Source organism: Ahaetulla prasina, chromosome 7, assembly GCF_028640845.1.
Source record: "Ahaetulla prasina isolate Xishuangbanna chromosome 7, ASM2864084v1, whole genome shotgun sequence".
NCBI classification, from domain to species: Eukaryota; Metazoa; Chordata; class Lepidosauria; order Squamata; family Colubridae; genus Ahaetulla; species Ahaetulla prasina.
Window position 1 is genome coordinate 70,992,549 of NC_080545.1, and position 17,490 is coordinate 71,010,038.

At 39.6% G+C, this 17,490-nt stretch overlaps 1 protein-coding gene across 1 annotated transcript; it reads right to left on the reverse strand.

Moving 5' to 3' along the window:
- Positions 1–1,701: 1,701 nt before the first annotated feature.
- LOC131202568 (apolipoprotein L3-like) lies at positions 1,702–2,554 on the reverse strand. The gene is given in 2 exon segments (XM_058191671.1): positions 1,702–2,134; positions 2,136–2,554. Coding segments are annotated over 2 exon segments (852 nt in total).
- Positions 2,555–17,490: the final 14,936 nt, after the last annotated feature.

Consider the following 17,490-nt stretch of genomic DNA (forward strand, 5'->3'; position numbering starts at 1 on the left):
GGAGGACTTCAACTCCCAGAATTCCCCAGCTAGAACCAAAATGTAGTCCTCATGGTTGTCAGCATGGCCCAAAAGTACCGTACACTAAGTAAATGCTGTATTTGCTATATATACTGCTCAAAAAAATAAAGGGAACACTTAAACAACACAATGTAACTCCAAGTCAATCACACTTCTGTGAAATCAAACTGTCCACTTAGGTAGCAACACTGATTGACAATCAATTCCACATGCCGTTGTGCACATGGAATAGACAACAGGTGGAAAGCATAGGCAGTTAGCAAGACATCACCAATAAAGGAGTGGTTCTGCAGGTGGTGACCACAGACCACTTCTCAGTTCCTATGCTTTCTGGCTGATGGTTTGGTCACTTTTGAATGCTGGCGGTACTGTCACTCTAGTGGTAGCATGAGACGGAGTCTACAACCCACACAAGTGGCTCAGGTAGTGCAGCTCATCCAGGATGGCACCTCAATGCGAGCTGTGGCAAGAAGGTTTGCTGTGTCTGTCAGCGTAGTGTCCAGAGCATGGAGGCGCTACCAGGAGACAGGCCAGTACATCAGGAGATGTGGAGGAGGCCGTAGGAGGGCAACAATCGAGCAGCAGGACCACTACCTCCACCTTTGTGCAAGGAGGGACAGGAGGAGCACTGCCAGAGCCCTGCAAAATGACCTCCAGCAGGCCACAAATGTGCATGTGGCTGCTCAAACGGTCAGAAACAGACTCCATGAGGGTGGTATGAGAGCCCGACGTCCACAGGTGGGGGTTGTGCTTATAGCCCAACACCGTGCAGGACATTTGGATTTGCCAGAGAACACCAAGATTGGCAACTTTGCCACTGGTGCCCTGTGCTCTTCACAGATGAAAGCAGGTTCACACTGAGCACATGTGACAGACATGACAGGGTCTGGAGACGCCGTGGAGAACGTTCTGCTGCCTGCAACATCCTCCAGCATGACCGGTTTGGCAGTGGGTCAGTAATGGTGTGGGGTGGCATTTCTTTAGGGGGCCGCACAGCCCCCCATGTGCTCACCAGAGGTAGCCTGACTGCCATCCTCAGACCCCTTGTTAGACCATATGCTGGAACAGTTGGCCCTGGGTTCCTCCTAATGCAAGACAATGCTAGACCTCATGTGGCTGGAGTGTGTCAGCAGTTCCTGCAAGACGAAGGCATTGATGCTATGGACTGGCCCGCCCATTCCCCAGACCTGAATCCAATTGAGCACATCTGGGACATCATGTCTCGCTTCATCCACCAATGCCACATTGCACCACAGACTGTCCAGGAGTTGGGGGATGCTTTAGTCCAGGTGTTGGAGAAGATCCCTCAGGAGACCACCTCATCAGGAGCGTACCCAGGCGTTGTAGGGAGGTCATACAGGCACGTGGAGGCCACACGCACTACTGAACCTCATTTTGACTTGTTTTAAGGACATTACATCCAAGTTGGATCAGCCTGTAGTGTTGTTTTCCACTTTAATTTTGAGTGTAACTCCAAAGCCAGACCTCCATGGGTTGCTCAATTTGATTTCCATTGATAATTTTTGTGTGATTGTGTTGTTAGCACATTCAACTATGTAATGAACAAAGTATTCAATAAGAATATTTCATTCATTCAGATCTAGGATGTCTTATTTTTGTGTTCCCTTTATTTTTTTGAGCAGCTTATATATGAAGTGGTTCTTGGCTCTTTCCTTAAATTTACTCCAAGGCTTTCAGTTCATTGTAAAGTTTGCTGAGATTCTGCAGTTCCTCTTCAAGTAAGCTTGCCTTTTTTCTTATCTCTGAAACCAGTTCTGCTTTGCCTCCCTTCATCAAATGTTTAGCATTCTGGACAAGACCATAGGCATCAACCAGGAGAAACACTCCAGCTGACACAGCATTTAACATCCTAGCTCCTTTGGTCATTGCAAGGGTAGGTCCACTGAAAGCTTTTTTAATATCTTTTGAGTTCTTAAACCTACTCCAGGAGCTCCTTCCTGCATTAGCTGCTTGCTTTGCTAAAGTCTTCAGGTGTGTTTGAGTAGACTTCCATGCCTTTACGTTTGTTTTAATCCTCTTTGCAGCCATTTCAAGGTCAGGAACCTGACGAGAAATGTTAGAGACAAGATATCTGACATTCTTCCCCATTGCTATTTGGGGTCAGCTCAGTTCCGGAATATATTGTAACAAGCTGAACTGATTTTCTTAAGCTCTTCTCACATTCATTCATGAGACCTTCAGCTCTCTTCCTTTCTTTTGAATTGATAATATTCTCATATAAAGCTGCAGAAAGGCCGATTGCTGTGGCTCCTGCTCCCAAGCCAATCCCAGTGGCTGTTAAGATTAAGCTCCCACCTGCTGTGATAGGAGCCAAGGTCAACCCCAGAATGGTCAAGATGCCAGAAGTGGCACTCGTGGAACAGGAAACAAGGCTGGCAGTGGTGCAACCCTTGTGGATCCTGTCAATGTGGTTTGCCACTTCCTGAAGGCACCTGAAGCACTTTTCAATCTCTTTTTTCTGGGTAGGAAATTCTTTCACAAAATATTCTCTAGCTGTTTCTTGCCGAGGCATCTTTCTTGCCTTTCTGTAATAAATAAATAAATAAATAAATAAAGTAATATATTTGGTTGTTTTTTTTAAAAAACACATTAAAATATGATAAACTTTGCCATGTTTTCTAAATCAAGACTCATATCCAAGACCTGAGGTAAAAAAATTGAAAGCAAGACAATCTTCTGACTGTATTTCTTCCCCTCCCCCCAAAAATTAGAAGTCTGACTTTTGTGACAGTTTCTCAGTCATTAGAGTGTTCTGAATCCCTCCTCTGAAACAGGAAGAATTCTGATTTTATAGAGATTTGACATTGGGTTCTGTCAGCCTGCCCCAGATCAGTGTTTGAGAAAATAAAAACCCAACTCCATCATGTTGAAGAATTTGGTAATCTTTATCATACAAGTCTGGATGCGGTGAAAGCAAAGCTGGAACTGGAAGTAAATCAAAACCCCAGAGTCATATTCTCTCCTGAACCCTCCCCCTACTAGAGGTCATACAATAATAGTCCAATGTCTTCTTTCTCCTCAGCCACGTGTAGTTTCACTTCCGATATTCTCCCTCTGTCAATCTTCCGAATGGATTGTGGAATCAGCAGCTGCCGTTACATTCACGCGCCAACACAATTCAAACCTCTGGTTTTGAAAATGGCATTTCCCCTCTCCCCCACATACAATGTCAGCCGACGCTGGGAACAGTGAAAACCTCCCCCCCCTTCTCCATAAAGCATGTAAGACAATCAGTAGAGCAAACTTTTAACAAGGTAATAAAATAGTCAGATAATCTAGTAGGAGAAATACACTAAATTAAAGCGGAGGCTGACAGGTTCCTTATCTTGCTGTCTTATCACTCTTTTCGATGCTAGGATTTCCCAGTGTTAGGTAAAGGTAAAGGTTCCCCTCGCACATACGTGCTAGTCGTTGCCGACTCTAGGGGACGGTGCTCATCTTCGAAGAGCCTGCACTGTCCGAAGACGTCTCTGTGGTCATGTGGCCGGCATGACTCAACGCCAAAGGCGCATGGAACGCTGTTACCTTCCCACCAAAGGTGGTCCCTATTTTTTCTACTTGCATTTTTATGTGCTAGTGTTAAAAAGACCTAAAATGAGTCATAGCAGAGATTTGGCAGGCAGCTGGCAAAAATGGATTGAAACACTTAACAAAGGGTTTTTTGAAGGGGAAATCAAATACCTGACAGGACTGTGGCAAGAGCTGCCCCTCCCTCCATTTCCTTGATCATATGCAGGCAGTATGCAGAATGAATCTTGGAGGACATCATTTTCAGAGCATTCCAAAGAACAGGTAAGATTGGTGTTTGTTGTCCTTGCATTTTAATCCAGGGAAATTACCTCAGGCAAGCTCTCCAACTCAAATATACTATCTTCAACAAACTAATTTACTTAGCATTAAATAACTTCTACAACACATCTTACTCCCATTAATTTTTAACTGATATCTAAGAAAACAAATATTTAAGAAAAAAGTGGAAGGGGGAATGCAACTGCTGAATAATCACTTTAAATCCCATTCAGACCTGGGAAAAAAAGCCCCCATCAAACACTTTCACCTTGCCTTTCAATCAGTTAAACACTAATTTGTATATTTTGCTCAGTTATATAATGAAGGATTGTCTAAAGCAAATGTATTTATAAAAAATCTGAATTGTCCTTTTTTATATTAAATTTTGAGGGAACTTCCTATTGAAATGATGTTTGGTGTATAATAAAGTTAATTAGTTTGAAGCCCAGCCCAAGCAATTATGAAAACTATATATGGCCTGGACTACAAAGGCTGCTAAAGGCCCACCTTCCATAAGGTGATCATTGGAGATGATGAGGTATTTCAAAGTTACGACAACTGGGGATGGTTAACAGTGCACTATGGAATATACATAAAGGATTGTATTCTGAAGGAATCCTTATCATTGGCAAATTGCAGTTAGTTCACTGGACATCTTTAAAGCCCTAGATGGTTTGGAACTAATTTATATGACTTCAGTAGCAGAGTTGTTAATGCCTGGAATGCACTACCTGACTCTGTGGTCTCTTCCCAAAATCCTCGAAACTTTAACCAAAGACTATCTACTGTTGACCTCACCCCATTCCTAAGAGGTCTGTAAGGGGTGTTCATAAGAGCACCAGTGTGCCTACCATTCTTGTCCTAATGTTCCCTTTGATTGTATCCAATTCGTATGGTTATTTCATGCTTATACTTATATATACTGTTGTGTTTGACAAATAAATAAATAAAAATATTTGAAAGTTTGCCATTTTCCAAGCGTTTCTACCCACCCAATCCAATCTAGCAGAATGGGCATGCTGCAGATCCTGTCAGCTGGTGGGGACTAGATTCCACAGTGAATCCTGCTCTATGGAATATTCTCTTTTTGGAGGCCAGAATGGTCCCAACCCTGTTAACTTTTTGTAAGACCCTAAAAACCTGGCTAGGTTCCCAGAGTGGTTCCTGGAGTGCTGAATGAGTCAAGGATCCCATTTCCTGGTTATATTGCTAACTGGCCAACTATTTTGGCTGCTATGTATATTTATTTGGGATGTTTTATTGTCTTAAAATGTTTGTGCCTTAATTTTAATATATATATATTTAATTGCTTAATTGTAAGCCTCCCAGAATCATTGACTGAGATGAGCAGCTATACAAATTTAATAAATGAATAAAGAAATAAGTCAAAATTCAAGCTATATACAGGGAAATTAATCAGCTGATACTGAGATTCTAAGTAGGGTATTCTCTGAAATCTGCTTTAAATTAAACTTCTTGATTATAATCAGCTGTGTCTTCTTAGTCTCTTCAATCATTAATTTTCCAAAATTCTGTGAACTGAAATCCCATCATAAATGGAGCTTGCCAGGTTGGGCAAGTTTGATCTTTTGGATCGGGGTGTCATGCACTAGCCATGCCTACCCCAGGTTTAGTGAAGGGGGAGAAAGTTGCAATACATCACGTGATGACAATGTGTTGTCGCGAGTTTGACACCCCTGTTTTGGATAGATCCCTTTTCATACATTCTTGCATACATTTTAATCCACATGTCAGTAGACTGTATTAGAAAATTGACTTTTTTCAATCTACCCATTTCACTTATGTATTGATGCAAGTAGTTTTCCTTCTCACAAAGGAAGGCGAATTATAGGTGTCCCAGGATAATGTTGCAGGATCCAGTCTGGGTGGTGTTCAGAACACTCTGCTAGAGAGAAATTCCCTAAAGATGGGCTCCAGCATGAGTCCAAAAGCTCAGAAGACAAAATCTCTGCTCCTGGTGACTGACCCAGACTGAATCCTGCAGCTTCTCTTCTTTCCAACATTTTATTTATTACAGTTGATGCTTACAAGAAATAGGTGACTTTTTTTATTTAAACCTTTGAGGTTAAATACCTTATTATTTGTTTGACTAATCAATTGAAATTCCTGCTGCAGATGTCAGTCTTTCTCTTTGCCAGCAGAACAAACTGAAAGATTTGAGGCATGCTTTTTTTTAAAAAAAAAATCATAATAGTCATTTACATGCAGCCATTATCTGTTTTCAGCTTAAACCTTCCCTTCGGTTCTTTAATGTACATTTTCTATTAATGAAAATTAATGGCTGTGCTCCAGGGGAAAAGCAGCTAATTTGGGGGCAGTCAAAATTAAGATGCAGAGCAAATGGATAGTAAATGTTATATATTGACTTGGAACAGTGCCAAATTGAAGTGCCTGCATAGAACTCTGGCTAGCTTTTGTAAACTTTCTACAACTTTGTAGTTTGAATTGTTAAAGCTGCTGTTGTCATGAACAGATGTGTTTGTTTTAAAGTGTCACATTCATGATTTGCTACATATGTACAACATCCATAGCGGTTCTTCTGAGCCATTTTCAGAGCATACACAGCTGTTCTCTTTTATGTATATGTCTGAAAAGAATGATTGTCAGCTGTTTTGTTTGATTATTAAAATGAGATGTGTTCCTGCTGCTCTATTAAAGGTAATCATTCTAAATGCAATAGCAATAATTGCATGCCTTGTTTCCCCTCTCCTTGCTTCCTTCCACCTCCCTTTAAGACAACTGAGAACAGTACATCCATAATACATATTTTTCTAAAGGACTCCTATGGCAGTGATTGTTGCTGAATTGGTTGGTGTGACTCAATTTCTCTTTCTTGCTAAGACTGTTAACATTCATCCACCCTCCCTCTATAGCTTCTGTTTCTGAAAAAAGTATGATGATAGGGGGGAAAATGGTGGAATTTGGAATCTCTCAGGCAGATCCACGAGTAAAGAGTCTGCATCCAGGGATATAATAAGGAAGGACATGCTGGCAAAATTGTTATATTCACAAAACCCCCACTAATAGCATTTAAAAGACAAGTTAAAGCCACATAGCCGATTTTAGTTAGGAAAAAAAAGCACAAGAAAATACTTGCTGCTGCTATAGCAAAATATGGTTTTCCTTTATTTTTTTCCCCTCTTGGAAGGGAGGTCAACAAGGATCAAGTTTCTTTTTAAATAACATTTAGAGAACAGCAACATCTTTCTCCTGATTGCTATTTTTTTTCCTGTTTTTCATATAATATGCATATATTCTTAGTTGATCAGAAATTGATTCTATAATCCTTTCTGATTAACAGTATAATAGGTCAAAGTACATATGAGAAGGTAATAAACACAAAAGGTGATATAGGTTCTGGGTACTACCAAGAAGTATGGCCTTTCTCCAAAACACACATGAAGAAGTTTTGCGGATTACATTTTTGAGGCCTTTCGACCAAACTGAAAGGGAGGAGAGAGAGAGAGAGAAAGTAACTGAATATTGTCTTCTGTGCACTCAAACATTCAAAGAAATGCTGTACATGCAGGAAAACAGATAATGAAGCTGAGCATTTGTCTTTGGCTAAAAACCCTCAAATATTTTGAGCCACTTATCTAAATCCAGAAATATGCCGAACTCAACACTTTAGATCAGGTTTTGCTGTAGGACTTGCAGGGGTGACTTAAAGGGAAGTTAGAAGATCTGAAGATGTCTTATATTTGAAGGGTAGTCTATTTCAAGATAAAGTACTCTGACTCCTTTGAATGGGTCCCAGAAATTGCCCATCAGCAGTGAAGACTATACAGCAGACTAAGCAGGCAATAGGGTGGGGAACAAATTTGGTGTATATCAATTTTATAACCTTATTTTTTTTAATGTTTTATGCTCTTCATTTAATTTAATATCATAAGCCACCTAGAGTTGCCTTTGGCAAGGTAGGCAGCATACAAGTTTCATAAATAAGTAAATATACAGTATGGCAATGGCATAAGATATATAAGCTTATTATTAGTTTCAGAGGTTTTTTTAAAATTTGTACGTTGCTAGGTAATACTGTTTCTGCACATTGAAACTGAGTTTGCAAGTTGTCAAGGAACAATGGAGTCCATTTTCCTAGGAAATTTGCATAGAGAATAAATACATAAATACAATGAATCCTTCCTTTTCTTCGTTTCAGTGGATGGAATCCATTATACCTATAATATTTGAAAGAAACAGCAAATGACACACTTTGCCCTACAACTTTATGGCAAATTTTAAAACAACTAGTTTAATAGAGTCTAATTAATTCTAAAATCACAGACAAATAAATTAAAAAAGCTCTTATGGAGAAAAATGTGAAAGTTATGTGAATTGTTGTGGTGATGAAATCAATAACTAGAATGAGAGAAATTGAAATCATTTGTAGAGTGGCCTGTATCCTTTATAATGCCTGAATGATATCTCCAAGAATTCCTTGGCTGACTGGGATTGTAAAATCTAGTAAAACTACTGCAAGGTATCAGATTGGAGAAGGGATCCCAATAAAATGGGATACAAAAATTGTTACACACCTAATTATAATTGTCTACACAATTTCAATACTATATTGAAAGATGGATATACACCTAATATAACTATATGTAACAGCAAATCCTGTAGTGTGAAAAGTAAACTCAGCCTCCATTTCATTCTCTTTCCAATAATGGCTACTTGTCTAAAAGAAGCTATTGTTTAGAGCAATAAATGTAGGCAAGACTGCTTCTTAAATTACATGCTGGAAATCTCTCCATTTCATGGCTGGGAATAATCAGAGTTTATCTCCTTGTGTAGTTAGTTCTATTAAATGTAGTTATTTATGTTCTATCGGTGACGGCCCATGATTAACACTTTGAACAATAGCAAGAAGAATGATTATTTAAGAAGTCTTATCTTGGTTACCTTGCAAGTTCAATTGTATTTTGTAGGCCCAGCTGCTGTTCACAATTTGGTTTGTCCACCATAATCTCTGTGTCTCCCAGAATGCCGCCATTCTCTAATTCTAAATCGGGACAAAACAAACATCTTGTTATACATCTTGTTGTCTTAATTCTTGATAAGAGGATACAAATGTTAACAATAATGCTTTGAATTTGCAATGTTTTAAACTTGGCTCAGCCATGAATCCTCAAGATAGGTGCAAGGATATGATTCAACAATTACAAGAGTGCCACTGAACATGGCAAAAACATTTTCATCATCATGAGTAATCCACCCATATGAAATACCTGGGATAAAAACATATAGATCCTTGGTTTTAGGTAGCTTAGCTAAAGAAACAAAAAGCTACTACAGTTAATATGATGGCCATTATATTGTTGAACATGTAGTTTGGAAAGTGGCAAATAGAAACATCTGGAAGAATGAATGGAGGGGAAATGGAAAAGGAAAAATTGACTGGACCTTGAAAGATGGGAGGGGGGGAGGGACAAAAAGGAAATAATGTGTTACTTTGAAGCTAGAAGTTAGAAAACTAAGTGAAGGAAAACTAAGTGAAAACTAAAAGAAGGCCTTTTAGAGGAGTTAAAAGACTGTGACAGAGTTGGACAATAGTGTGTAGCAAGAAGGCTGGATAGAAGAAAAAGGCAGTTTAGAAGAAATGACCGAAAGATTGTTGAAAGGACCTGTTGAGTCTGTAATTGCTAGCCTATTAACTAACCTTTCTAACAGGACCTTCTCCTTCATAGTCTGGTGTTGAATTTAACAAGTCTTGGTTGGATGAGGATAAAAAGGTTCTTTAATATGAAATTTACAATGGCAGGGAAAGGGAGGTGGCACTGATACTCTGCGAGGCTTTGTTGGTAACTAGATGATGTTTGTAAATAACCAGATGGGATGACTTGTTTGTGAAGTTGGGCACTAGTGAAAAATTGGGAATTTTGCTGGTATGTGTGCCCTCTGTTGCACAGTTAAATTTTTTCCAGAATTCTTAACAATGGGCTAATGATGAACTGCCCAGATTTGTGTGTTCAGGGATATCAGTGTTAATTTAGCCTTTCATTTTTCATAATGATTAAAGTGTGATTGACGATGGATGATTTGCATTTATATTTTGATGGATGCTTATAAAGAAGCTATTTTTATCATTTTAAGAGTTAGCTCTTGAAACATGTTTGGTTTTAGTTTGGACTAAGGAATGTATACACTATATTTCTTTTCCATCTGTTTAGTTTGGCATATATCCCTCTGCTTGCCTTCTACAGAATGTCAGAAAAAACTAGATATTTTCCCCAACTCTTAGTCAGTAGCTGAAATTTTTAAATAGGTGATATCATACCTATGGATTCAACAATGGATTTTCCCATTTAAAACAAATGGGGAGACAAATTCCTTGTGTCCAATCACACTTGGCTAATAATTCTATTCTATTCTGTTCTGTTCTGTACTATTCGGTTCCATTCCATTCTGTTCCCTTCCCTTCCCTTCCCTTCCCTTCCCTTCCCTTCCCTTCCATTCCATTCCCTTCCATTCCATTCCATTCCATTCCATTCCATGCATTTCTTAAAATTATGACTCTAAAAGTTCACCTGCATAAATCTGATTTTCTTCTGCGGTCACTATCAACAGCACCATGTAGAAAATTCTTCTCAAATTCATCTAACATTTGATCACTGGAAAAGAAACAGAATGCAGAAAATTGCACTGCAGTAAAAGCCTTATTGGTTAAATTGTCATGAATTTAATGGTTACCACTTTTTAATCATCAAGGCCATTTTCTCCAAGAGGGAAGCTTGCACAAAGAAATATATTGCATTATCTCTTAGATATATGTTTTACAATAGCAGCAACAGTTTGTTTAGCAATATCATAATACAAAAAAATTGAATAAAACTATCCATGACAAATATCTAAAAATACTAAACTTGGATATGCTTTTCAGTCTTAGACCCAATCAGATCTACTTATATAGTTCTCAGTTGCTCTGTTTCATTCAAAAAGAAGGACAATTTAAAAGAAATATTTGCGTCCTTACCAGACATAAAATATATTGTTTTAACTTATGGGTTTCAGTGAGCCATTTTTGTTGAATACATATACATATACATATACATATACATATACATATATGTATATATGTATGTACACAAATGGCACTCAAATATGTGCTATATTTTCAACCTCTGGTACAATTTCTAGATAAATATCCCAATAATGATATGCCTTAATTTTTGAGTGTCTACAAAATAGATATATTCTCAATCCATTCTAACTGCAGCAGCTGTTATCTGTGCCTAGTGTTTACAAGTGACACAACTGACATGTTTTAAACCCCATACTTTATCCCATATAAAGGTACAAATGTAACTTTAGCTTTGTACACCTTGATAATTAGATCCTAGATGACAATGATTTACTAATTTTAATAGTGAGTTCATATGTACCATTGCTGTAAGTGAGCTGCTACCCTGATGACCCAGCCTCAGAAAAGGCTACCCAGAATTAAGGAAAGATATTCACTTACTCTATTGGTGTACCATGTAAAAAAACATCCATGTCTGCTATGTCTTTTTCCAAAAATGCTTGGAGTTTTTGACTTAGACTTATTAATCATCAGAGCGTTATCATGACAACAGAGCCAAATCTAGTTAATAATCAGTGCAGCCAATTTGCAAATGTTTTTGACTTCAGTGTTAAGTTCAGGCAATAGAATATGTATAGCAGTCCTAATAACTACTGGATAATGAATACAAATAGATGTCACAACAGACAATAGCCAAAGATACCCATGTCACGGGCAAGTAATGATGGAGGAAAAAAAGTAGTAAGGGTAAGTCTGCCTGAATGATGCAGAGAGAAAGAGACCATATTGCAGCACTGTCATTTTTTATCAGGAGTCTCATGTCAAATATCACATCTAGCCTCACCTCCTATTGAATGGGGCATTTCTAAGCAAGAGCTGGATAAATATTTGTTGCCTTCAAGAGGACATTTGGAATATCTCCAAAGCAAGCAGTAATGTTCCTGCAATCCGTTGGGAGTATACTTATACACTTCACTTTTGGGACTCAAATATTGACATGGTGACATTAATGACAATTTAGAAACAATGGTGTATGAAAAGATCTTTAAGAAATGCTATTTGTCTGACATAAGAACAAAGTAGACAAAGTAATAGAAAACATAGAATAGAAGCTAAAGTACTCTGGAACTTTAGAATTCCAACAGATAGGCACTTGTCACATAACATTTTATTTATTTATTTATTTATTTATTTATTTCGATTTTTATACCGCCCTTCTCCCGGAGGACTCAGGGCGGTGTACAGCCAAGTAAAAATTCAATATATAAACATTAAAAAGAAGTTAAAAAGAAATATTATAATGTGGCCGAAATTTTAAAACCATTTAAAATCTTAAAACATAAATACCCCAATAAAATTTCAATCCAGTCCCGCTTGAATAAATAGGTGCGTTTTCAGCTCACGCCGAAAGGTCCGAAGATCAGGCAATTGACGTAAACCGGGGGGAAGTTCATTCCAGAGCGTAGGAGCTCCAACAGAGCGTAGGAGCTCCAACATTCTATATACAACTGTCTATACCAGTGTTGGTGAACCTTTTCGACACCGAGTGCTAAAACGGGCGGGTCCATGCGGGTGTGTGCCAGAAACCAGAAGAGCAGCTGCCCGGTGCGCATGTACATGCTGGGCGGCTGCTCTTCTGGTTTCCGGCACATGCATGCACACCAGCCACCTGGTTTTCTGGTTTCTGCCACACATACACACATAAAGACCAGCTGGCCGGCGCATGTGCGTGCGCCGGAAACCAGAAGAGTAGCCACTCTGCACGCACATGTGCACTGGGCGGCTGCTCTTCTGGTTTCTGATGCTCCTACACATGTAAAGACCAGCTGGCTGGTGTGCTGGAAGCCAGAAGAACAACGGGTGACAGCTCACCGGCCCAGAGAGATGGCTCTGTGTGCCACTTCTGGCAGGCATGCCATAGGTTTGCCATCACAGATCTATAAGAAAGTCCAAAAAGTTTAGATGGTGGATGTGGCAGTGCCTGGAGACAGCAGAATAGAAGAGAATGAACTGGATAAAAATCACAAAATAAAAAGACCTGCAGATAAAAATAGAATACCATCTGCATTGACAAAATCAGCAGCAGTCAACTGCCAAAGGTTGCTTTACCTGGAACAGCTTACATCCTGTGATGATACCTGTAACACCATCAAAAACATCTGTCTATTCCAGGTCCATAAAATTGCCAAATCCAGTTTAAACATCTGGTTGACTCTATTTCATTGAAGGCATTTAAATGGGGAAAATTTGTTATAAGAAATAAAATTGTGTACTTTCAAAGAATTGATATTTTACGGTCCCTTTGGACTCACTATGTTAAGAGTATAAATGCATGATAATTTTTGCTCAGAGATCCTGTATCTTTTTTGTTTTGTTTTGTTTTGTTTTATTTTCAGTCTACTAAGATCAAGACTATTAAGTGACTATAATGTTTACTAGGGCTTTACAGGCTACTCACACTCTTACACACTTATATTGTCCCCCATTTCTCTGTTACTTAGGTTAACAATCCGGAGTACATTTATTTATGAGTCAGCCCTGCAGAGCTTGTAAAAATTTACTTCTAAACAGAAAAGAATTACATCCCTTGTTTTAATTTTTTTAAATCTAAACCCCCTCCCTTCACTCAGAGTCAACCCTGATAATTTTCGGCACTATTTTTTTATTTTACATTTAGAACATAAAAATTAATTCCATATTTCTTTATTGACATCTAGTTTGTCAAAATGAAAAGGATCAATCAAAATTTGAATGCTTACCTTTCTAACTTGCCTAGATGATGACCCTCTAAAATGCATTGAGAAGCTTCTCTGGGAGTGGCTGGAATTTCTGATGAATGACTAAAACAGGGAATAGAAGCTGGTTTGTAAAGAGATTCCAGGTTTGCTCAAGCAATCAACAAGCTCATTGTATCATCTCATTTGTTCTTCCCTGCCCTTCTCAACACAGAACTCTCAAATTCCAATTGGTTAAGAAATACCCAAGGATTGCAGGACTACAGCTCCCAATTGCCCCAGCCAGCCTAGTTAATATAGAGGAATCCTGAGAGTTTGGAGAGCTTCTCTCAGTCACAAATCTCTGGCTATTTTTATTTATATAGTATGTAGCCCCCTTAGGAAAATGCATAGGAATTCTGTAATAAGTAATGTGGATTTAGCTACACTTATTTGCTTACTTCTAGCCCACTTTTAGAACCTCTAGGGCTCTTTAAAAATAACATTTTTTAAGAAAAAGAAGCAAAATTGGTGTCAATCTCAGAAAAGCTTATCCATTTTATTTACCTATTCCCCCCAACCCCACACTAGACGGGGCACCCCTTAAATGTGGTAGATTTCAATGCTGAGTTCAGACAATAGAAAATATACAGCAGTCCTAATAACTACTGGGTACCAGTAATTCATGCAAATATATGTCAATGCAAAGTTCCTTTGTGCAGGCTGGCCCTGTAATAACAGAAATGTTATCACTTTTATGAATAAGTTTAGAAGGTTTAATGTGGTTAAATCAGAGTAGTAAAAATAGCTACCATTTACTTTTAATTGCTCCCTGTGTGTATCAACCTGGGTGAAGGTCTCCACAATCCCATCTCATTTGACATGCATACATTTTGCTCATGGGTAATTGAGGTTCAAGGTGGTAGCAATTCCGATCCTGTTAATCAAATGTTAATTAGTCCACCTGCCACCTTCTTCTTGTTGACTTTCTGAAAATTGAGACAACTTTGCCCTTCTTAGCCCATAGAAGCAGATGAAAAAAAGATCCATCTCCTTTCATCACATTACATGGCACAACGTTATAATAGGGTCATAAATTATTTTTGAATAATTTTGCAATGAGATAAAGCTTCATTTGCTGTTCTTTTCCTTTACAACCACTAGATGGCATTGATTATGTACAAGAGATCCAAGGCTGGGCGTAGCAGCACTAAAATAATAGTTGATACATTCTTGTCTTACCAGGCAGCATGTTTTCGTCTTTTTTATGAGGTAGGGTTGCATGGGATATATCACAATGATATTAACTGGGGAGGCTGGTGTTTGAATTCATCTCCTGAAAAAAAAAATCTTTTCAGGAGGGTGGAATTGAGGTTTTCAAGGTTTTTTTAAAAATGATACACTTATTTTAGTCCTTGGGAATAAAGGCACATAAACATTTGTTGGTTTGCCACGGGATTTTGACAATACGCACTTGGAATGGTGGAGTTCAATTGTTCAATTCCCATAATAGTTGACCCCAATACCAGGTACAAATTGAAAAGGTTAGTAAAAGAGCTGGCACCATATCATGTACATAGTCTGCTTTTCAAATCCAAGGGGTTTGACTAGAGGTTATGTTGTAAACAATTATTTGAGGGTACACAACACCAAAAAATAACAAGGCTGTAAGGGGAGAGGGTTAAAAGTAGATTTTGGCTGTAGAAGCGCGTTAGAGACATGAAAACCTAGGAATCATCCAAATACATAGGAGTATCAGGGTCTGGATGGGGAGAAACAGGCTCAAGCTCAATCCTTCCAAGACAGAGTGGCTGTGGATGCCGGCATCCCGGTACAGTCAGCTGAGTCCTCGGCTGACTGTTGGGGGCGAGTCACTGGCCCCGATGGAGAGGGTGCGCAATCTGGGCGTTCTCCTGGATGAACGGCTGTCTTTTGAAGACCATTTGACGGCCGTCTCCAGGAGAGCTTTCCACCAGGTTCGCCTGGTGCGCCAGTTGCGCCCCTTTCTAGACCGGGATGCCTTATGCACGGTCACTCACGCCCTCGTGATGTCTCATCTGGATTACTGCAATGCTCTCTACATGGGGCTCCCCTTGAGGGGCATCCGGAGGCTTCAGTTAGTCCAGAATGCGGCTGCTGGTGATAGAGGAGCCCTCGTGGCTCCCGTGTGACACCTATCCTGCGCAGTCTGCACTGGCTACCTGTGGCCTTCCGGGTATGCTTCAAGGTGTTGGTGACAATCTTTAAAGCGCTCCATGGCATAGGGCCGGGCTATTTACGGGACCGCTTACTGCTACCAAATACCTCTCACCGACCCGTGCGCTCTCACAGAGAGGGACTCCTCAGGGTGCCGTCAGCTAGGCAGTGCCGTCTGGCGACACCCAGGGGAAGGGCCTTCTCTGTGGGGGCTCCCACCCTCTGGAACGAACTCCCTCCAGGACTTCGTCAACTTCCGGACCTCCGAACCTTTCGTCGCGAGCTTAAAACACACTTATTTATCTGCGCGGGACTGGATTAGATTTTAAAGTGACTGGTTTTAAGGGGTTTTTACTATTTATACTGTTTTTAATAATTTGGGCAATAGAATAAGTTTTTTAATTGTCGTTTTTAATTGTATTTGTATGTATTTTAATTGCCTGTGAACCGCCCTGAGTCCTTGGGGAGATAGGGCGGTATATAAATATGAAAAATAAAATAAATAAATAAAATAAATATCTAAGTGGTCAAAATATCAAGATGGCAACACTGTGGCCTATTAAAATGGGCAAAGCTTCAAATGCAGCATTATGGCTGCCATCTTGATTTTTTGATCATACCCTGAAGCAGGTCTAGGACAATTTGCCACCATTTGCTCATCCCGTTTGCCTCACCCCTCTCCTCAGTGCAGGGCACCTCGCTGTGGGACAATTTCTTTTATTAGTTACATACGTAATAATAATGGGAAAATGCTGGAGGTGAGTGGAACCTCCTCTGTCTCCTCTGCAGCTGAGACTAGGAGAAAAAAATCATAAGAACAAAGGTGTGTGTGTGTGTGTGTAAGAAGGACTTTTCTCTGACCAGAAAAAAAAGATCACTTGGGAGAAAGTCACACACTTTCCCATGCATAGAAATTTCTGCATCAGAGTTCAATAGGTAATGGTGGGACTGGGAGGAGATAAGTAGGATCTAGGAGGGAGGGAGGAGGAAGAGAAGGAGATTCTCCTCACATCTGGCATTCTCCTGCGATGATTTGTCCTGCAGTGAGTTGCCCTGGGTGCCCTGGGTGATTGCTGCCGCTGGGTGCTACAACCCAGCGGCAGCAATCTGGCACTGGCAACCCAGCTGCAGCGATTTGTCCCATTCTGCCTGCAGACAGCTTTGGGATAATTGTCTACTGGTTTTCCACCGTCTTGTTTTAAAAGAGGTAAGATTTGGTGGGTTAGCATGAAAAACAATGTATGTGAGCTAAGTACAAAACAAAATACCCTTCACCTCCATAAATGAACACTCACAACATTCTGTGGTTTTGAATCCGGCGTAGTTGCCATTTTCAGTTTACCGATTCCAGTATCTGCAGTTATTGCAAGTTTTAAATTCCAGATTCTATAAACCCCAGATAGCAGATGCTCCATCTCTGAGCAACAAGATAAGCCACGTTAATAAGCCATATGTGATAAAAGGTAAGATGGCAACTTTTGGGCTTAATGTGTCTTCTAAACTCTAGGGTAGGGGTCTTCAACTTTGGCAACTTTAAGATTTGTGGACTTCAACTCCCAGAGTTCCTCAGCCAGCTTTACTCTGGGAACTCTGGGAGTTGAAGTCCACAAGTCTTAAAGTTGCCAAGGTTGGAGACCCCTGCTCTGGCTGAAAGTGAATAAAGTCAGACATAACTGAGCATAAACCTGAATTGGAGTCTGTTGATTA